This window comes from Vigna umbellata, chromosome 1, assembly GCF_029865625.1.
Source record: "Vigna umbellata cultivar VRB3 chromosome 1, Vumbellata_1.0, whole genome shotgun sequence".
Taxonomy (NCBI): domain Eukaryota; kingdom Viridiplantae; phylum Streptophyta; class Magnoliopsida; order Fabales; family Fabaceae; genus Vigna; species Vigna umbellata.
In genome coordinates this window covers 55847271-55868625 of record NC_142165.1, presented here as the reverse complement: position 1 = coordinate 55868625, position 21355 = coordinate 55847271, and the positions used below count along the sequence as shown (strand labels likewise).

Here is a 21355-nt window from a genome sequence, read left to right as displayed (position 1 = left end):
TGAATTTACTAGACCAGTGACGGAAGCATTACAAGTATAGGCCGAAGGGCCTGTTTTATGTCGAGTCCACTCCAGCAATGACAACAACCGATGTCTTTTATTTATCTTTTAGCCTAACAAAAGTTCGTTGATCTGAAAAAACGCGCAATTAAGCCAAGCTTTCCGATTTTAATATGCTGTTCTTTGATGATTTTTTTTGTATCGCATAAAATTACTATACACTTACATTTCTACCGGAATGAGCTTTCAAGAATTTGACAGGGGTTGTGATAGAAAAAACCTTCTTGGATACTAAAAGCCTAGTCTTATTTTTATCAATATTTGTATTTGATATGCAATCTTTAAAAATGAATTGGCAACTGATAAATTTATGAAATTTGTGTATAGCTTTCCGATTTTAATATGCAGTTCTTTAATAATCTTTTATTGTATCGCATAAAATTCCTATACACTTGCATTCGTACCGGAATGAGCTTTCAAGAATTTTACAGGGGTGGTGAAAGAAAAAATCTTCTTGGAACATGTTTCTAAAACCTTTCTACATAAGAATAGATCGAGGGACCACGTTATGGAGCTGGGTAGGTATGCCATATACCATTTGTTGATTGGGGGTACCCTATAACCTGACATGTCATCTAAATTAATTTGATCAGGTCTATAAAAAAATTCCACAAAAACATGTTTTGGAGCTATTATGCATCCTTGATCTTTCGTGTTATTCGCCACCAAGGGATCATCGAACATATTTTTTTTACTGATGTTCCTCTATAGATGAGGAACAACAAGTAATTTTCAATAATTTTTTTATAACTAACAAAATTGATATGTTAAAAATATATAAAAGGTATATTTAACATTAAACTAATAATAATTCTTCAATATTTCCTAATTCAACTAAATCAATCACATATATAAACAAATTTTCTAAGCATATAATACCCTTGAATCAAATTATCTAATTTTTTATTTATTTTCTCTTAAAATCAATTTTGCACAATTTATAAGTATCATTCTCATTTGTCACAATTTTTTAGTATCATTGTCACTAACACATACATTTTTTTTTTCTACAGAATTACTATTTGATCTGCACTCAAAACACAAAAACAAAATATAGTAAATTTTAGACAAGAAATTTTTGGAAATTTAAAAAACTCATTTCTAAAGAAATATCTGAATGGAGGAAGAAGAGAATGCAAACTCGGCATAACAACAGAAAAAATGACATAATGTTTGGTGCCAATGAAGAAACAATACAAGAATGAGAAGTAACAATTGAATTGCAAAAACTAAAGTTTTTAACTTAGGTTTTGCTGGCCGAAACTCCAAAACGAAAAATTTGTGCAGTTTTGTATTTCTACTTCTGCTTCAGCATATTAAAAAATAATTAACAAAATGACCTATGGAATGTGTTGTGTCAAAAACTGTTGATACGGTATCGTTTTTCATAAGTAAAATGCAGAGGATTGGGGATTTCCAATTAAACCCTGCAGAGTGTAATAAACGAGAACAATAGCAGGAAATTAGTTAGTGAGAGGGCAGGGTTGGTGCTTGGTAGTGAGATGATGACGATGACGGGAGAGAACGAGAAAGGAGAACGATGGAGCGGAGCGATGACGAATCTGACGGAGATGTCATCGAATCTCGAATCTCTCCAGAAGCTTCTTCTCACCAAAGCCGTCTTCGTCGACGACGACACCTTCTCCAAAGCCTCCCTCACAGCTGACCAAGCACGCTCCATCAAACTGCTCCAGCAACGAGTCGAGACCTTGGAGAGAGAGGTCGACGCCGCCATCACAGCTGCCGCTCGCGCTCGCTCCGAGAAACGACAGGCCGAGACCGCTCAGAAAGCCGCCGAATCGCGCGCTCAACAGCTCACCGCCGAACTTGAAAACACCACAAGTATCATCATCTTCGTCATATTCTGTTTTTACTCTTCTCAATCATTGCATTTCATCTTTCAATTGAAGTTTGGAATGGTTCTGGTCTGTGATCGGCTAAGCTAATCGTTTCTTATTTCCTTTAACAGAGGTGTTTGAGTTGCACATGGAAGAGCTGCGTGCAAAGCAAGAAGAAATCCAGAAGCGCGACGAGGACATCAAGCTTCTCGAAGCTATAATTCGAACACTTGGAGGAAAGGAATCGCTCTCTACGTCTCAGTAAAAGCATACGCGTTAGTCTTGGTCAACCCTAACCAGTGGCAGTATCCCCTTTCATTACTTTATAAATTCAATTTTACACTTGCAAGTGAAGGATTCTCATCCTTATCACTGTAATAAATAATGTTTCTGTATGAATGAATATTGATAATTCTTTGTGCACGATTGCTCTAGTGATTCTCCTGCTCCAAATGAGGATAAAGAATGGAGGAAGTGCAAGGTAGATTGCAACTTGCAGGTGTTGAACTTTGTTTTAACTTGAAACGAATTTTCATCGGTTTCATAGCATGCAGTTGTCATAAGTTACGATACATTTGTATTACTTCTGATCTGCATGTATAGTTTCATCACAATAGGAGTGTGTGTGTTTGAGTAAACAGTTCAATTAAGTGCTTGTTGAGTAAGTGTTCTTATGTAACTACTTGTTTATGTAATCAAATAATACATATGATTAAACTGTTTTCATTTACTGTGATTTGTAATGTTATAGGTTGTGTTCGAGTTTATGAAAATAAGTTGAAATTAGATCCTGGATACATCATAAGCTGTTATGAGTGTTTCCAAATATATGTACTAATGATAGCCTTATAAGATAAATCTAAATGACACGTGAATAAGTTATTTTAAATGGGCATTAAATACTTTACTCTTGTGAAAGTTCACGTCATTTCTCATGAGTATAAATTCAAAATTTTCGCCAAATTTTTATATATATTTTTCTTTGATGTCCTTAACTAGTTGGTGTACCTTTCTCAACCACTTTTTAGTTCGGAGAAGACTGAAAGTAATTGTCTATACTTATTGGAAAATGTAATAATGAATGGAATGAAGCATGCTTGTCTCAAAACACTTCCTTGGATTTAAGTGCAAGCGCTGTGTGCAAGGTTTAGTAATGTTCTGAGGTATGTATGGATGTTTGATGTATTTGGGGCCCAATTAACAATTCGGTGAAAACTGAATGAATATAAACACACAGGTAAGATGAACACTTGCTAAAATTCCAAGGTAAACTAAAACACTCCCTATGTTACCTTTAATCACGGGTATCTGTGGCTTTGGCCTGCTGCAATTAAAAAAATCAGTGATCTCTTTGTTCTTTGAACTCTTAGTGCGGGCTATCCATTTTCTATCCTCAACTCTCAATTTCTTTGTTCACTCTCCCAGAAACTCTAGCTATTTGTCTGGTAACTTATTCTGTTCCTCCTTTTATAATCGTGGTATGAGATCCTGTGAGATTATTGGCTCTACAAGAAACTAACGGATTCTCTATTTGGAAGAAATTAGTCCAATACTACCATGACTATGGTCCCAATTAAATATTAATGTTACATATAATCTGTTTTTTTTTTAATTTGTTGAAAATCAGGAGTAAGACTAATTATGTGGCATTTGGAGATTAACACATGATTATTTAATAGTTTCTTTCAGTTAAGACAACCCTATAACAAAAACTCATAGGTTGGTACGGAATTTAATTTTAGACTGTTATTTAGTAATATATTATTATATTGATTAAAGTCGTAAATTCCTAAATAGTTGTTATCATAGTTCAACTCTTCTTCTTATTAAAGTAAATAAATTATTAAATATAATTATTTCGAAAACGCATTTTTACCACATTCTTTGTACTGACATTTCATTCTTTATTAATTGAATTTTACTCGTAACATTGCAAGTTGTAATTAATTTTAGCTAATAAAGAATATGTGGAAGCAATTAATTTGCATAGAGTAATTATAAAAGATAATTTATTTATACATAGAATTTGAAACATTTTAGAATTTGTTTAATTAAAATTAACTTTAACTTGGCGCTTACAACTTTGGTAAATGATCTTCCTTACCTGGGACTAGCAGGAAGCAATAATAGTTGACAAAAAGAGAATGTTGGAATGGACATTCAAAGCACAACAGATTCCAATGAAGTTTGTTGGACCAGGAACCTTTGGAGTAGGAAATTAACTACATGAAGTTATCATTAAACATTTAATAACTCTTTATTTGTTGGTTATGTTAATTTCTTTTGTTTGATGAGAAAATTATTCTGTGACGATAGGATACAGGAGCTGAATCCAAAGTGGTGTGAGAGAAACCTCGTGTACCGAGGATGGACATCAATCTAAGCAAAAAAGTACATCACCCAACTAAATTATACCAAACTTGCTGCTTGGTCTGTTTCATGTTGTCATTCTCATTGTTTAGACGTTTCTATTCTCTTTTTCTTTTCTCATCTGTACTTCCTTTTCCTTTTTAAATGTGCTCCGCATTGAACCAAATCAAATACCATATGTCAGATAACAAGAAAAGAATTAATCTACTTTATTCATACACATACCATGCCTGTACATAGTGCAGAGTAAGAAGTTTACAGACCACTTTTTGTTTATGCAAAAAATGGCAAATATAATCTTCTATCACTTATATCAATCAAAAATATAAAAATAATACAACCATAGTACATAGTTAAATATCAGAAAGGAAAAGTAATATGATATTGAAATTCATCCGAAGCATGACAACATAAAATTGAAAGAGTTTCTTTTTTGTGATAACACAAATAGAGTTTGAGTACTACTAGATGTGATAATTTAACATGGTAATGGACATATTAGAGCTACAAGGTATGTGCCAGACGTTAATCATGATGATGCACTTGTCATCAAATCCAAGAAGTCCTTGTCTGATTTCTTTCATTCTTTGTTTCCTATCTCTATGTGAGTAAACTTCAGTCAAAAGGAAAAAAAAAAGGGGTCAGGTTGGACCTGTCAAAGCCAATCATTTCAAATTCTCATACACTCATTGCTTTGCTTGGATCCAAAACCTCGAGGCCCGTGTCGCATATTCTAAAGCTTAATGTGCTTCTGTCTGAAAAAGTTTATGGTTTTGCCTTATATTACTAGTTTAAACAGCCAGCAGACTAAAAATCTAAGAGACACCCCACTTATTTTTTCTTCCAACTTTTGATCTTGTCTTCCGTCTAACATATATAAATAACCTTGAATGCTTAGTCTCATTGATTAAATCTCATTCCAATTGTTTTCAAATCATTCTGTCTCACTTTATCCTTCACTCCTTCCTGTCTTCCCTCTCCAAATCATCATTCTGTAACATCATTTCCTCTCAGCAGTTTCTATGGAGGTATTATTCTTCTAACCTTTAATCTCTTATAGACTATTATGTGGTTTGTTTAGACATTATCTCTCATCCTTGCATACTTGGCCTTTAATATTATGCAGAAAAATCATGATTGTGTGTATTTTTAACTTTAATCTCTGTATTGTATACTATGCTATTCATTGAATTAATAAATGAAAACATGCATGGTGGTATATCAACAAAATGATTACCAAATAAACTGGAAACAAATCGTGGACATTCTTAGGGTGTTTTTTATGTTGTTTTCAATTTAGAATTGGATTTTTATTTTTATATTTTAATATTCTATACAATAAAGTTTTATTGTGGTTATTAAATATCAGTATAAGTTTGTTTTTGCTGAATTCTAATTTTGATGGAGAACAGCGTCTTAAAGAATTGCATCAATGTTTTGTTTATAAACTGAAAGGTTATTACCATGGCTTAAGCAGATAATATCCGTTTGTAAACTATATAAAAAGAATAATATCAGTTAACTGGCTAGTCTCTTAACATTGGAACCAATTCTTTTCAATAACATTCAATCACTTGTTTTGCTTTGCAGGTTGTTGAGTTAAAGGTGGAGATGGTCTGTATACACGAGAAAAGACTAAGGAAATGTCTCTCAAAATTGAAAGGTTTGTTTAATTGAAAGAGATTTTGCTAAGCAGTGTCACCATAATTCTGAGTTGGTTGTTGTGCTAACATATGGATCACTACATGCAGGGATAGAGAAAGTGGAGGTAGACACTAACTGCCAAAAAGTAGTAGTCACTGGATACACACACAAGAACAAAATTCTAAAGGCAATTAGGAGAGGGGGTCTCAAGGCTGATTTCTGGTCTGCTCAAAATGAGTTACTTAATGCTTATGTCAGTGCCAATTATACCAACTTGAGATTCAACCCCTTCAGCTTCTTCTAGTTTTTATCATCCCCAATTACACCAAATTTCATATATTCTTTTCTTTTGAGGCTTTCTTTTTGGACTTTAGTACCTTCTGTCTAGTGTGAGACGGTAGATATATACACTACTTTGTATTCATTTTGCTTCTCATTTCCATAGAAATCATGACCAATCACAATGTCCAAGGAATATAGGGTGTAGTAGAGACATATCCAACTAATTTTGAGGCTTTTTTGTGTTTTTACAACTTTCAAACTCAAGCTTTCTTTGTCTGCATGCAACTCCATTTAATTACTGAAAGATCATAAACTCAAATATAAAAGATGTATTTTTTAAAATCTCATTTCAAATTTGTTCTTATTTACTTTTTCTTGTAGTTAAGTTTAATGCAAGTTGGTTTAATCAATGTCATGAAAAGGCAAAAATGAGAACTAAAGTTTCTTCTATGAAGGTTTAAGCCAACATAAATTATGTACACCAACTCTCTCGACTATCAGAAAATATTTCTCACTTATAAAATAAAACATTTCTGACAAATTCCATTTTATATTTCTTGCTCAGATATATTATTTGATTGAATTAATACCAAATTGTTTTGCCTAGCTTCATTAGAAACAAAACATTTTTATTCTCTACCTGAGAAAACAGTTTGGATTTCAGAATGATTCAACTAATCTAAACAAAGTTATTCAACAGTTGTGACTTTTGTTAAGATTTAATTTTTCAAATTGAATAAATATTAACTACAAGTAAACCTCCAATAGACAGATAAAGTTGCAATAATAGGACTCAATTATCTAAACATTTGAACTTTCTTGTGCTTAGGCCTTAATTTACCAAATTTATAAATTTGGTCATAATAAAATCAGAAACTTATTTGAGCATGAGAATTAATTTTCCAACACGTCTATTATGTTTAAGTGCAGTTATAACATTATTGTAACCATTTATCCTATGCTTCCAAGTTTATTCAAAAAAGGCTTAATTTTTACAAAACATAATTATTTTTCAAATAAAGTGAAAATTATTGACTAGAGAGACTTTTTTTAAAAGTCGATCATTAGACATTATATACGTTCTAATTTAAGCCAAAATTAAACATATTTTTCTTCGTTGTGTATTTGAAATTACTTCTACGAGAAGCCACACATAATATAGAGAATGAGAAACTAAATAAACACAAAAGTTTACAAACTATATTTAATTAAAATATAAATGTCAAAAATAAAACATCAAAAATTATTCCGAAAATACAACCATACAGATAAATCCTTCAATATAAATAAAACTATGCAAAGCATATAACATTAATTTTTATTAGATTGACCCCTTCTAAATACCACATCTCCAACATTCAACTCAGCCAAATAAGAATGTTATTCCACAATACTTAGAAATTTTGGTTTTCTGATATACAATTAATTGAATCAGTTTCCTTAAAACCCTAATTAAGAAAAAAAAACTCATACTTCACGCAAAGCAAATAGCCAACGGCAATTCCATCATCAAAAGTCCTCCAATTCAACTTTTGAGTACACAAAAAAATCCACATAACTCAATCATCCACCATTCTCTTTAAAGCAAAACGATAACAATTACCACAAATGATTTAGTCTTCTAAACCGGGAATAGCTCAGGCTCAACACCCTACTCAAATAAAAAACTACCCACCAGATCTTAATACGCTCAAAGACTAGCCAACTATAAATCTTTACTGTGCCTATTCAAGACTGTTTATTGGTTCTGCGTGCTTCGGCAGCCAGCATAGCACTCTTTAATAACCATTGTTAGTAATAGTTGACAGTCATTCAAGGAAATGGCCAAGAACTGAAATAAATTGAAGTGCACACCTACAACCTAGAGAAATTCATTCGTTGAAGAGAAACTTGTTGCAAACACATTGGTCGCTTCAGTTGTAAAACAATAACAACCAGACACAATGTTAACCACGATCACAATTGAATAAGTAACAAATCTTTTAATGCCATAAGAACGAATGAATAACTTAACTGAGGCTACGAAAACAAATCACCAGTTCAATAGTGAAAAACAATTCTGTCTTGCGGCTTTGGAATCAACAGAAACCAGCAGCACAGCTAGACAGCCATCATCAGTGTACCAACTGCTAATACCATTGCCAACCCGATCTCAGCAAAGAGGGCAGCAACAGTCAGCTACAGTAACTGGTTAGTGCTTCAAACTATTCACGAACACATGCATATCTTACTACTAAAGATGCATCAGCTACCACCTCACAGCTACAGTGTCATGGAGCAGTGTTCTACAACAAACGTATCTCACTACATTAAGTGACAGATGTTATAATCTCGAAAGGTCAATGTTAAAAATTATCCATTAAAATACCCTAAAAAAGAGTAACCATGAGTGTGTTACCATTGTCCACTTCCAAATAAACACCAGCACATTAAAGTTCATATTTACGACCCACAGTTTAATGTTTAGTATCCGCATCTGAATCAACAAATGACAGGTCCAACTCCTATGAGGCATCGGCTACATGTCAAAATATGCTCAACTTGTTCGTCACAGCATCAAGAATCCCTTTTAGGACACTTTTTTCCAAGGCCAAACACGATTACCAGATCAAAAATCAGAATATTCTCAATGGATATGACGGATCTCAGAAGAAGAAAAAAATTACCAAAAAAAGCTTACCAATGATCAGATCATTCAGGAAAAAACCAAGTCAACTAATTGTCTGTTTAATCAGCACATTGGTAAAAAATCAGTCTTAAATCAGCATATTCTTGCAACCAGCATCAAATTCACGACCAATCATCAATGACATAGAAACAGCATCAACAGCAACAAAGCCAACATGCGCCTATCAGGCCCCCATCACTTTTCCGGATCATAACTATAAAACCCAATAAGTTTTTCAATATAAATTAACTGAACTTTAACTAGATCAGTCACTCCTTCCCATAAAGAGGAAAACGAAAATGGAGATGTGGAGAGAGAAAATTGCAAACAGCAGAATGAAAATAAAATGCAAAAATCCCTTAAACTGAGGTAGAATCATCCTATCAACTACAGGGTCTAATAGTTACCAAACACTGAAGTAGATGACATAGCAAGTCCAAATATAAAAACCAAACATCAAGGAAGTCTGACCCTACCAAACAGCACTTAGATCATAAAATCCTTCAATGACTCTGATAAGACCATTCACACAGACTAAAAGTTCCAACAATAGCAAAACAGCTACAGGTGCAATAGTCCGGCACTCTAGAATTTTTCATGCGAAGCATATCTTATTCCTGCAAGAGAACAAATATGGAAAAGCCACAATAAATAAATACCTTGTTGACCAAAAGGTTGGTAAATTCCATTACTGCATTAAGACAAGTTACTTACATCACCATTCGAATTTCGAGGGGAAGGGCTTCGTGAAGCTTCAGGGCGACCACGTGGTGATACACTGCGCGGGGAAGGAGAACGTGGAGAACGTCCATCACGGCTACGATTTGCTGGACTTTCACCCCTTGGGCTTTTCCTAGGGGAAGTACTCCTTTGGGGAGAAGTGCTCCGCTGTAAGGAAGGACTCTTTCGAGGACTAGGACTGCGTCGTGCAGGGGAGCGACTATAAGGAACATCAAGGAAAGAGTCAAACATAATTGCAATAAGGAATGGGGTAAAAACAATTGCAAGAACTATATATCAACAAATGAAGACCTGTCAACTGATCTACTCCGGCTTCTACTATGATGCTCATCATCATAGCGTGCCCTACCACGACCCTTGTAATCAAGACTGGTACTACGGCTCCTGCTTCTGTGACGATAATCTTTGTCTCTCCCACGGTGCTTGTCACGTTCATACCTATCATAGCTTCTACTGCGACTTCTCTTTCTATAGTCCCTGTCTCTGTCATCACGATACCTGCAGATGACATTAATAAATTCATTTCTCCAACCACATCAACTGGAAAAATGAACGACCAAACTACATTGGCTATAAAAACTCATTTTAATTGCCAAAGATCATTTTCAAAATGACTGGATAAATGGCATTGGTATGTTTGAAAATAATATTTTGGGGAAATAATAGATTTTTCTTCAAAAGAAAAAACTGAAAAAAAATGTTTCCCAAACCCTGTTAATCCTAACACAATTCTTTTAAAAACATTTGACAACTGGAATGTATATGAACTAAACTCCGTCCAATAAATGACAGTTGAGAGGGAGAAAGCATTCAGCGTTCACTAGATAAGAGAAGGCTAGTATATGCTGAACACAGGCGTGTTTTAACTTCCCCTTTCATCCCTGAACTCAGGTAACTGCATTAAGAATCCAGGGCAAAACAACAAAAAAAAAACTATGCGTTTACTTCTGAAAAACAACATAAGTAAAAACAACATAAGTACAAAATTAGATTGCATGATATACAGCCTGATTGCCACAAAATCATAGCTTACAGTGTACCAATGAAGATTCCAAAATATTGTTTTAGTTGTAACAGGGATATCTCATAACATAAAAACAAAAGCTAAGAAAAAATATGAAATTGAACATCAAACTCAACGCAAAAACAGGCAATCAAAGCATACTAGCACAACTTTTATGAACAAAATAAATAATTCTACAATTGTAGTTCAACACTTCTCATTACAGTAAAGCCAGCACAACATTTTAAAGAAGCAAGTAAATTTAACAACAGCAGACCTTTTCCTGGGACTACGGCTTCTTGACCGGTGCCTTGATCTCTGGGCCGTTTCAATAATCCTTCCTTTGTGACTGCAAATTGAAAAATTAACTAAGCCATGGACAAACTCACATGTCATTTCATGCAAAATCATTGAATTGGAGTAAGGCCAGTCTGATTACTGTTTTTCCAAAACTCTTTGTTATTAATAAAGTTAACTTCTGAAACTGATCATTTTCAAACCCTGTGGGCCAAAATTTATAGAGATAAGATTGAGAACACAAACTAGATGATACATTTTCTTTAATTCTTCGCAGCTCTCAATCTCAAAACCTAGCAACATCACCACTGCCACATGGAATGCTAACACCCCAAACACAACAGTGTAAGTTTGCAAATTAAGCTAAAACCATGATGAATCTCTAAATAGAGAAACAGACAATGGCAACAACTTCACAAGGGAAAAAGAGGCTCTGGGAAATAATCCCCCCAACAAATTTTCATTTTCAAAAATAACATAAACAAAAATACCAAAGCAGAAATAACATAGTGAAAACAAAGTGAAGGATGATTCAAACAAAAATTACAATTTACAACTGATATATTAAAAACAAAATAAACAAATAAATAAATAACAAAAAATAAAAGAAAAAGGAACCACTTACATCCTCTCAGCATTAGGCCCATATTTCGCAAACTGGACAGTTATTTCACGACCATCAACCATTCTTCCTGAAAGGGTTACAAGACTCCCCATTCAAAACAGAATCTAACAAAACAAAGACTAAAAGAACCAATTAAAAACAAGAAAGCATACCGTCGAGCCTATCAACGGCCTTTTGAGCCTCATCAGCATACTTGTAACGCACAAAGGCAAAACCCCTGGACTCACCAGTCCTTTACGACAAAATCAATAAACGAAGAACAAATCATTATATAGAGAAAAGATTATGAATAAACGGTGACAAAAAAAAATTGAGAATGAAATTTGAAAGTACCTTCGATCCTTGGGGATGAAGATGTCAACGACCTTCCCATACTTGTCGAATAGAGGAAATAGGTCATCGGCTGTGGTGCCTGAAGGCAACAACATTAACCGTTAGATTAAGGGTTTAGTAGAAAAATTACAGAAAAGAGAAAGAGAAAAATAGAGAGAGAGAAAATACGGAAGGTGATGTTGAGAACGAGAAGAGAGTAAGTGTCGGAAATGTCAGGAGGACCCGAGCGTCCGAAGTGAGACATGTTTGTTGGGAGAGAGAGACAGAGGCGTAGAAGAAGAAGATGAAGATAAGAAAAAAGAAGATATTAGGGATTAAGAAGAAGAAGAAGGGCTAGGGTTTGGGTTTGTCGTTGCGTTGGCCGCATAAACCAAACCTTCTTGAACATTCCTTGTGCCAAAGCCTCTATTTATCTTCACATGCAAACTCTTTCTATCATCTTTGATTTATTTTTCTTTTACCAGCATTGTGCCAAAAATAAATAAACTCTTTTACTATTCATAATATTTATTCACCTGATTTTGAAAACTTAATGTTTACCTGATTTTTTAATTTTTTTAAATTGAAAAAAATAATTTATTTGATAAAGTTTATATATTATACTAAATTAATTAAATAACTGATATATGTTTTAAATATCAGTAAATATATATATCTATAATTTTTTCTTTATAGTAAAATTAATGATAATAAATTATTATTATTATTATAAAACTAAATATAAATATTGTTATAACTTTGTAAATTATTTTTATTCATTTTGAAGATATTTTTATAATTAAAAAAATTGGCAAGTTTAATAAATAGTTAAATTAAAAACACAGGTAAATGTAAAGCAACAGTGATTATGAATAAAATTGATAGAATAATTATTTTAATTTAAAGAAAATTTTATTTAAAAAGTAAAATTAAAAAAAAAGAAAATTAAAATAATTATTATAATTAAAAATTATACATTTTTATGTCTACATTTATTTTCCAAATTTATCCTTTAAATACAAGTTTTTTAAAATTAAAATAATTATATTGTCAATTTTACCATTTAAAAAAAAATTAACCATTTTTTCAATTTAACCATTTCTTAATTATAAAAAAATTATAAAATAAAAAAACATTTTAAAATTGAATCCTCTACATCGAGGCTACTAAGACATGAACAGGCTCTTGAGAAATGCTGCAAACGCAATGTTGAAGAGTTACGCAAAACTGATCCTCACCACCTCGAAAACACTTATACTCAATTTCCATTCATTCCCTAAAACCCTAACCACCGCGGCCTCACCCCGAGACGAGTACTTCGCGGTGATTCACCACGTCTCCAACATCGTGCGCCGCGACTTTTACCTGGAACGCACCCTCAACAAGCTCCGTATCCACGTCACCCCGGAGCTAGTCTTTCGTGTTCTCCGCGCGTGCTCCACCGCCCCCACGCCCTCCCTCCGCTTCTTCAACTGGGCTCTATCCCACCCTTCCTACACCCCCACCTCTCTCGAGTTCGAACAAATCGTCACCACCCTCGCCCACGCCAACAATTACCAAACCATGTGGTCCCTCATCCGTCAAGTCTCCCTCCTCCACCGTCTCTCCCTCTCCCCTGCCGCCGTCGCCACCCTCATCGACGCCTACGGTCACCACCGCCACATCGACCAGGCCGTCGAGGTCTTCAACAAGGCCGCCGTCCTCAACTGTCCCCAAACCCTCCCGCTCTACAACGCCCTTCTCAAATCCCTCTGCCACAACCGCCTCTTTCACGGCGCCTACGCCCTCCTCCGCCGCATGCTCCGCAAGGGCGTCCACCCCGACAAGACAACCTACTCTGTCCTCGTCAACGCCTGGTGCTCCTCCGGCAAACTCCGCGAGGCCAAGCTCTTCCTCAGGGAAATGAGTGACAAGGGCTTCAATCCTCCCCTTCGTGGCCGCGACCTTCTCGTCGAAGGCCTGCTCAATGCCGGTTACGTTGAATCCGCCAAGGGAATGGTCAGGAAGATGATCAAGGAAGGGATCGTTCCCGACGTTGGAACTTTCAATGCCGTGGTGGAGACAGTGTGCAAGGAAGACGTTCAATTTTGCGTTGATCTTTATCACGAGGTTTGTGCTTTAGGGATGGTTCCTGATGTCAACACTTACAAGATTCTCATTCCGGCTGTTTCAAAAAGTGGCTCCATTGATGAGGCATTTAGGTTGCTCAACAATTTCGTTGAGGATGGTAACCGTCCATTTCCTAGCTTGTATGCGCCTGTTATTAAGGCTCTGTGTAGGAGAGGGCAGTTTGATGATGCTTTTTGTTTCTTTGGGGATATGAAGGCCAAGGCACATCCCCCTAACCGCCCTCTCTATACCATGTTGATTACCATGTGCGGCCGCGCTGGGAAGTTTGTGGAGGCCGCTAACTACCTCTTTGAAATGACTGAGATGGGGTTGGTCCCCATCTCGCGCTGTTTTGACATGGTCACTGATGGGTTGAAGAATTCTGGCAAACATGATTTGGCTAGTAGAGTGCAACAGCTCGAAGTTTCTATCCGTGGTGTTTGATGCATCATGTATTTGCCTCTACCATTATTTACCATTATTGCCCATGCCCTGCCTCTCTCAAGCTCAAAAGTTCTCTATACATTGGAATATAGGTCTCAAATCCTTTACTCTCTCTATTCCATCTGTGTTGGGCTGAAGTTCTTAGTTTATTTCTGTCAATTGTGTTCACAAACTTGATTGTTTTTATCTCATACATTCGATCCTTTAAGAAACTTATTGGTTGCACTGCTTGCTCTTGTGTCTTTCTGAAAAGTTGAAAACCTTTATTGTTGTTTGGCAGAATAACGTACATTACATAACACATTGTGAATGAATGACCTTTGAAAACCTGAGCAAACCACATTTGTGACGTGTAAGACGAGACAGACAGACGGAGCAAAGAGAATGTTTTCATTATAAATATATTACTATCATTTAGCACATGAGTGTCCTGGGAATATGCATTCTTTATCTCGGATGCATAACCATTTTTTTCTCTAGTTCCAATACCATCAGGTGAGTCATGTTTTTAGGAATAGTACTATGTGCATTGAAATTATTTTCACCGGCATCTTCGTGTTAGAAATGATTTAAACTTGTTGAAGAAGAAACGAACTATTGTAGAACTTGCTGTGAGTGTCATTATTTGTGCGCTGTTATCGTTTGGGCTTTGTGTTTTGAAATATTTTTAATGGTTCTGTCTATCGTGCAGGTTTCTTCCCATAAAAGAGGAATAAGAAATGGACCAAAAGCTCTGAAACCTATCCCCGTGATTGTCCTATGCAAGCAAGACTTTGTCTGTTTCGCCTTATTGTTTGCCATTATTTGGTGTGTTTGCTATTCCCTGTTCTTGCTTGCCTTGATAGTTTTACTGTTGTTAGCAAGTATAATGTAGAGTATATTTCCTTTTTGTTTGAGAAGATTCGTTGGTGGCATAATTCATTTTGTTAATTTTGTTAATTTTTATAGACCTGTTTCAAAAAATGTGTTGACAATAAGTGGGGAAACTCTTCTCTAATTTTATTAACTGCTTGAATAATTCTAATGTTTGATGGTATTCATATGCCATGCAGTCCAATCCACCCAAGTTGTAAATTAGTTTCTTATTTTGATGATGGCTCACTTAGTGTTAGTTCTCATAAATTTAAGTTAGAGGGAGTGTAAAGTGTAACACTATTGTTGTGTTTTTTAATCAATGATATTTGACCCCAATGCCACAACCCTTCTTCTCCTTCCTCTGTTTCTGAATTGTATTGTAAGGTGTGAATTGGCTCTCTGTGTGCAAGGAAAAGTGAAAGTGATGATGGTGTTAGGACTTGTGAAGATGGCTAAGAAGAAGAAAATGGATTGAGGCATGACAAAGAATGATGGACTGGCCTCATGCATATAGCCTGACAGCCGACACTCATAGAAGATCAACATCATAGCAGTCTTAGAAGCTCAACATCTTAGCATACAACATGACAAACATCATATAGGAGCTTGACTAGCAGTATGATAGCTTAGTAGTTAGCGAGGAAGCTGGACTAGCATTATAATCATTCTGACAGGAAGCATGAGAGCTCAACAGGAAGCATGAGAGCTCGGTTGGTAGTATAACTAACCCGATAGGCAGAATGAAAGCTTGGCAGGTAACATGGAAACTCTACAGCCATTATTTATATATTTAAAAATAAGGAAACTAAAGTTTGCTCTATCCATGGACCCATGTTGTAAGCCCGGGTGATTATCATCATAATGTTTGGATTTTTAACGTTGTTAAACCTATTTATGAATATTGTATATTTAAATTATTTGTTTCATTGATTGATTCTTATATATTATATAAATTCTTTGCAATGCAATAATATTATGAACTTTTATGATAAACTTCAATGTTCAGGATTATATAACTAGTGTGGTCAACATGAATTGGAACTAGTAAGCCAACATGACCCACTTTTGACCAATTTTAAACTTGATCTAATGAGAATCTAGCTCAGCCAGGTTGAATCCACGCCAACCCACTTCATTTTATATTTTGGAGTTTAATATATATATATATATATATATATATATATATATATATATATATATATATATATATATATATTTTGAATTGTTTTTGGAATTTAACATCATTTTGGATTGAAATTTATTTAGATTTGAATTAGAAAAAAGTTGTTATTTTTTTTGGAATTGAAAGAAAAACTTATTATTAAGTGAATAAGTGAGTTAATCCGTTTAATTTATCAATCCATGGTGAGTCGGGTCAAATTTGAATTTTTTCGACTCACTAATAAAAGAGTCAAGTTAAGTTGAAATTATTATTATTGAAGCGCTAGAATTCGAATTCTGTATGATATTTACGTTTACGACGTGTGATAAAAAGATACTATATAGAATAATAGTAGATTCTCGTTTGATTCACATTCAATTCAATGATTGATCAAAAGAGAATTAAAAACATTTAGATCACCCAATTTCCAATATTTCTTTTCAACATTAATGAAATCTAATGAATTTTTTTAGATTGATTGTATTCATATGGGATAAGAGAATAAGAAAAGAAGTCAACATATTACCTATTTATTTATATAATTTATAGATAAAATACTTCGGTATAAATCCACTTAGGTATAAATCCATGTTAGTTATGACTGATTTACTTACAAATTTTATCTTAAGTAATTTGTAAATAAAAATGTTTTATTTACGAATATTGTGATTTACTTACAAACTTTTGCAACAAATAATAATGATTTTTTAGTGGTTATTTGTGTGAATTTAATACCAACTTATCTAATTAATAAAAAGAATAAATTGTGATCGATGTAAGAAGATGTTGAATAAAAATTGTGTTAATAGTAAGATTGTGATCGATGTCTCATCTTTTTTTTTTATCTCATGTTCATGACGTTGTGCTCAAATTGAAGGTATCTAATTAACATAGATTTTTTTTTTAAATCCTCATTATATTGTTCGAGACATTTGTCACGATACATTTAGTATGACTTTGTAATTGATAAATTGTATTTATTAAATCTCTCAACCATATTAATGTATTTGTCATGTACTTATGTTTTTTAGGTTGCTATTATTACATTTGTTAAAAAAAAACTAAAAAAGAAAAATAAGATTAATGTTGTGTTCATTTCTTGCATTGACTAATTATTGAAATTCATTAATAATTACTCCATTGTTATTACACGTGAGTTTCATATTTTTTTTTTCTTAAATCATTTGTGTGCTTAATCTATTTAATTTAAATTAAATGATTTAAAATATCTTTTTAATGTGTTTTCTCTCATAATTATAATTTATGAAGATATGTGTATTGATGTACTTATCAATATGTTTTTGATCATTTATACTTTTTTTTGCTAATGTTTAATTGTTTGAAAAAGATAAAAATGGTCATATTTAACTATGAACTAATTGTTCATAAAGAATTTGTAAATATTATAGATGAGGAAGAACTTTGTGTTACTATCTCCAACAACTATGTAAAATCAATATTTGTAATCTATCTCACAATAAGCAACATTAATAAAAAGAACTTTATACTTCTTAAACTTTGATTAATCATTAATACATTCCATAAGTGATAAATTAAGAAGCGTCACCTAGAAAATATGACACATAAAGATAATAACTCGTATTTTTATTCTATCAAAATTGTTAAGATAAGTTTATGGACTCTTCTTATATCAAGAGTGTAATGAGAAGGGTTAGGCAAAAAATGAGTACAAGACCTCATTTAATTTTCATAAAGACTGAAGTTCATTTTTCACAAATTAAGATTTGTTAGATGATGAACCATACTGCCTTCAATGTCAAACATTGAAACCATTTCAACTTTGCTAGAATGAGGTTGATGCACATTTTTCTTATGTTGACTTTATTGAAAAATAGTTTATTTACATTAAAATTTCCTCTTTCAATGATATCTTATAAAAAGTTAAGGTTAAGGTATGAAATAATGTGTCAAATATCTTTTGTCTCCATAATATTTTTGCTCAATCTAGTGGAATATTATATGTCACTTATGTCTTTTCCATGCCCTTATGGAGTGTAGGAATTGATGTACAATACATGGAGTAGGTTGAAAACAATTCCTAATAAGAGGTGGTAGATAATAGGCCTACCAATCTCAATTACATGTTTTTTCTATTTTAATTTATGTAATATGAACTCATTGTAGATTTGTTATTTTTTGTTGTTGTGAGTAAAGCTTCTTATAAACTATCTTTTTGCCTATCAACTTCGTTACAAACTTCACTTTATACAATACATGTTACATCGCATTGTCATATTTATACATGTTGTCTCAAGCTTTGTAGTAGTAGTTGGTGGCAATGCGGACACTAATTGTTTGCCCAATAGCTATTTGGTTCAAAATCATCACAAGTTTAATGACATTGGACCAATTGTTTCTCCTTCTAATGACTTGTGCCAAAACATTCTCAGCAACTTTAACGTAAATGGATTGACCCTAAAAGAGTCCTTTTATACCCTATTCAACAAGGGCCTATGCAAACTTTAAATCTTACTGCCTAAGGTTAGGATCACAGTATAGAGCGAGTCATGTTAAGGGCGACAACTTGAGTATAGGGTGGCCTGAGTAATTTGGCTCATTAACCTGCTTAGACCCACCTTGCAAAACCCACAACCCATGTGGGCCAATGACGGAATATGACAGGTTGGTCCACATAGCTCACATTGTGTAGATTTTCCTCAACATGTTTCCTTAACTTATGACGTGTTCACTGATATGAGTATTGTGTGAATTTGTCATTAATTAAGTTTAATTTCAAAAGGGTCTTTCATCAATTCTCATTTTTGTTTGAAAACTTTAGTTACTTCAAACTTAATTTCCGTTTTTGTTTTAGTTAAATATGTCAGATGAGTCAAAAGTTTATTGAGTTCACACTAACTTAATTAAGAAAAAAATGAGGTATTTTTCTTCATGGGCTACCAACCTACTATGCAATTTAAAATCATGTAACCCTTTGCATTAAGTTTTTACGAGGGAGACATATAGATAAAATGTGAGTGCCTTTGGTGAGAAAAATATCATGTGCAAATAAGCTAGCTTGGAGAAAAGGTTTTATTCCATGGGATTTCTTCTTTTGTTATCCACCTTGATGATGAAAAAGGTTTTTTTTTTCTTTTGATCCTTAACTTGTAGTGTACTCATTAATTATTGTTAGTGATACTGGATTAGGTCTTGTGGGTTTTCCTTCCTCTGTTAAAAGTTTTAATGTCTACTGGTTTCTCTCTTTTTTATTTGGGCATCTCATTGTTTTGCTTATTATTTATATAGGAAAGATTTGATTTGGGTTTTTCTTCCGCTTGTTATTTGTTATTTTTACTATCTTCCCAACAAATGGTATCAGGACTCTAGTTAGGAGCTTTGATTTGTGTTCTAAAGATGAGAGATAATGACGGTGTTGGAACCATGATTAAATTGAATTCTATAAATTATTCATTCTGAAAATCCTGCATGGAAGATTTCTTATTTTGCAAATGTTAAAGATAAAATCGTCTATACAACCAAATACTCTCATGTTTTGAAGTTTAATTAAATAACATTAAAACAGAGTAATAATTAGAAAATAACTTAGGGTAAGAACATAAGACTTAGAGCCCAATCCCCAAACAAACACAACCTAGAACCAGAATCCCCAAACATTGAAAAACATAGGAAAACACTTAGCTCCTAGAAAATAGAATAACATCTAGACTAAAACATCCAGATGCATAACTAAACGATGTTATGCCTAAAGCGTCCAAGAGAGATTGAGATAAAAGCTCAATGCTTATAATACCTGGAATAGGTATTTGGCTTCTTTCGAAAACAAAATAGGTCGAGACAATGTCTTTGACAAAATACATTAAAAGACTTAAAAATATGTAAGGAAGCTTAATCAAGCTAAACATCATCTGTCTAAAACGAGACAAAAGCTAAAGAAGCATTTACTTGACTAAACGGTACAATGAGTTCAACAAGTACCTTATATTTTTTTATGAAATGTACATCTACGCTTGGTATCTTCAAGGAAAAGAACTTAATTGTAAAATGCTACCTAACGGTAGGAAATCAAAATCACTTTGTTGTTCTGAGCAAGCATTAAATGACATTAAATGCTCAATGTTCAAAAACAACAAAAGTGATAAGAAAAGTCATATCTGTTGCATGCAAAGTTTACTCTAATTTTGTAGATAAGCCATTATACAACAAAAGTGATAAGACGCATAACTAAGCGATGTTATGCCTAAAGCGTCCAAGAGAGATTGAGATAAAAGCTTAATGCTTATAATACCTGGAATAGGTATTTGGCTTCTTTCGAAAACAAAATAGGTCGAGACAATGTCTCTGACAAAATACATTAAAAGACTTAAAAATATGTAAGGAAGCTTAAACAAGCTAAACATCATCTGTCTAAAACGAGACAAAAGCTAAAGAAGCATTTACTTGACTAAACGGTACAATGAGTTCAACAAGTACCTTATATTTTTTTATGAAATGTACATCTACACTTGGTTTCTTCAACGAAAAGAACTTAATTGTAAAATGCTACCTAACGGTAGGAAATCAAAATCACTTTGTTGTTATGAGCAAGCATTAAATGACATTAAATGCTCAATGTTCAAAAACAACAAAAGTGATAAGAAAAGTCATATTTGTTGCATGCAAAGTTTACTCTAATTTTGCAGATAAGCCATTCTATATACATCCACAGTGCTACAGTTCAAATATCAAAATGTGGACGTTTGAGACAAAAGAGATATTCACGAAATGTTTCTCACTTGAAGCAAAAAGACTGAAAAAGCATCCTTGCTTTAACAAAGTTTACTTACACAACGACTGCTGTGAAAAGAAGAAAGAGAAAACACAAGTATAAAGGCTATAAACTACAAACTCAGTTTAACGGACAAATATTCATGAAGCCTATAAATAGAAGATCTCTAAAAAAGAAAATCAAGAGGATAACTTAAGA

The 21355-nt window shown here is 33.5% G+C and overlaps 4 protein-coding genes across 15 annotated transcripts; 3 read left to right on the top strand and 1 right to left on the bottom strand.

Moving 5' to 3' along the window:
• The first annotated feature begins 1227 nt into the window (after window positions 1-1227).
• LOC124847420 (tropomyosin) lies at window positions 1228-2628 on the top strand. Of its 2 annotated transcripts, XM_047324910.2 has the most exons (3): window positions 1228-1902; window positions 2030-2173; window positions 2334-2628. In XM_047324910.2, the coding sequence occupies exons 1-2, from the start codon at window positions 1563-1565 to the stop codon at window positions 2161-2163; spliced, it is 474 nt and encodes a 157-aa protein (XP_047180866.1). In that variant the 5' UTR covers window positions 1228-1562; the 3' UTR covers window positions 2164-2173; window positions 2334-2628. The 2 variants fall into 2 exon arrangements, with proteins under 2 accessions (XP_047180866.1, XP_047180864.1); XM_047324908.2 differs by having other exon boundaries at window positions 1236-1902; window positions 2030-2628.
• Window positions 2629-2771: 143 nt separating this feature from the next.
• Window positions 2772-6445, top strand: LOC124847423 (heavy metal-associated isoprenylated plant protein 45-like). Of its 3 annotated transcripts, XM_088103849.1 has the most exons (4): window positions 2772-4108; window positions 4215-4289; window positions 5859-5931; window positions 6020-6445. In XM_088103849.1, exons 2-4 carry the CDS (start codon window positions 4266-4268, stop codon window positions 6214-6216), a joined length of 294 nt encoding a protein of 97 aa, XP_087959975.1. In that variant the 5' UTR covers window positions 2772-4108; window positions 4215-4265; the 3' UTR covers window positions 6217-6445. The 3 variants fall into 3 exon arrangements, with proteins under 3 accessions (XP_087959975.1, XP_087959974.1, XP_087959976.1); XM_088103848.1 differs by having other exon boundaries at window positions 2772-4289; XM_088103850.1 differs by having other exon boundaries at window positions 2772-5296.
• Window positions 6446-7557: 1112 nt separating this feature from the next.
• SC35 (serine/arginine-rich splicing factor-like protein, putative) lies at window positions 7558-12252 on the bottom strand. 4 transcript variants are annotated; one of them, XR_015783366.1, is made up of 11 exons: window positions 12030-12252; window positions 11862-11940; window positions 11681-11760; window positions 11529-11595; window positions 10884-10955; window positions 9895-10101; window positions 9577-9802; window positions 9339-9479; window positions 8875-9076; window positions 8593-8771; window positions 7558-8498 (listed from the first exon to the last, which is right to left on the bottom strand). XR_015783366.1 is itself a non-coding variant. In XM_047324907.2 (8 exons), exons 1-8 carry the CDS (start codon window positions 12103-12105, stop codon window positions 9474-9476), a joined length of 813 nt encoding a protein of 270 aa, XP_047180863.1. In that variant the 5' UTR covers window positions 12106-12252; the 3' UTR covers window positions 9199-9473. The 4 variants fall into 4 exon arrangements, 1 of the variants encoding a protein (XP_047180863.1); XR_015783365.1 differs by having other exon boundaries at window positions 7558-8479; XR_007029617.2 differs by having other exon boundaries at window positions 7558-8771.
• A 761-nt stretch (window positions 12253-13013) lies between these two features.
• On the top strand, window positions 13014-16174 carry LOC124847418 (Pentatricopeptide repeat (PPR) superfamily protein). Of its 6 annotated transcripts, none has more exons than XM_047324906.2 (4): window positions 13014-14485; window positions 14674-14888; window positions 15085-15200; window positions 15659-16174. In XM_047324906.2, the coding sequence occupies exon 1, from the start codon at window positions 13014-13016 to the stop codon at window positions 14391-14393; it is 1380 nt and encodes a 459-aa protein (XP_047180862.2). In that variant the 3' UTR covers window positions 14394-14485; window positions 14674-14888; window positions 15085-15200; window positions 15659-16174. The 6 variants fall into 6 exon arrangements, with proteins under 6 accessions (XP_047180862.2, XP_087959973.1, XP_047180861.2 ...); XM_088103847.1 differs by having other exon boundaries at window positions 15633-16174; XM_047324905.2 differs by lacking the exon at window positions 14674-14888.
• Window positions 16175-21355: the final 5181 nt, after the last annotated feature.

What these genes read in the sequence shown, in the direction of transcription:
- SC35 (XM_047324907.2), bottom strand. Translation starts at nt 12,105, where the DNA reads ATGTCTCACTTCGGACGCTCGGGTCCTCCTGACATTTCCGACACTTAC. An exon ending in CGTTCTCAACATCACCTTCC is followed by an intron (nt 11,941 to 12,029) that starts GTATTTTCTCTC and finishes TGTTGCCTTCAG; the next exon opens with GCACCACAGCCGATGACCTA. An exon ending in CGGAGTAGATCAGTTGACAG is followed by an intron (nt 9,803 to 9,894) that starts GTCTTCATTTGT and finishes TGTTCCTTATAG; the next exon opens with TCGCTCCCCTGCACGACGCA.
- LOC124847420 (XM_047324910.2), top strand. Translation starts at nt 1,563, where the DNA reads ATGATGACGATGACGGGAGAGAACGAGAAAGGAGAACGATGGAGCGGA. An exon ending in CGAACTTGAAAACACCACAA is followed by an intron (nt 1,903 to 2,029) that starts GTATCATCATCT and finishes TTCCTTTAACAG; the next exon opens with AGGTGTTTGAGTTGCACATG.
- LOC124847423 (XM_088103849.1), top strand. Translation starts at nt 4,266, where the DNA reads ATGGACATCAATCTAAGCAAAAAA. An exon ending in ACATCAATCTAAGCAAAAAA is followed by an intron (nt 4,290 to 5,858) that starts GTACATCACCCA and finishes TTTGCTTTGCAG; the next exon opens with GTTGTTGAGTTAAAGGTGGA. An exon ending in ATGTCTCTCAAAATTGAAAG is followed by an intron (nt 5,932 to 6,019) that starts GTTTGTTTAATT and finishes CACTACATGCAG; the next exon opens with GGATAGAGAAAGTGGAGGTA.
- LOC124847418 (XM_047324905.2), top strand. Translation starts at nt 13,014, where the DNA reads ATGAACAGGCTCTTGAGAAATGCTGCAAACGCAATGTTGAAGAGTTAC.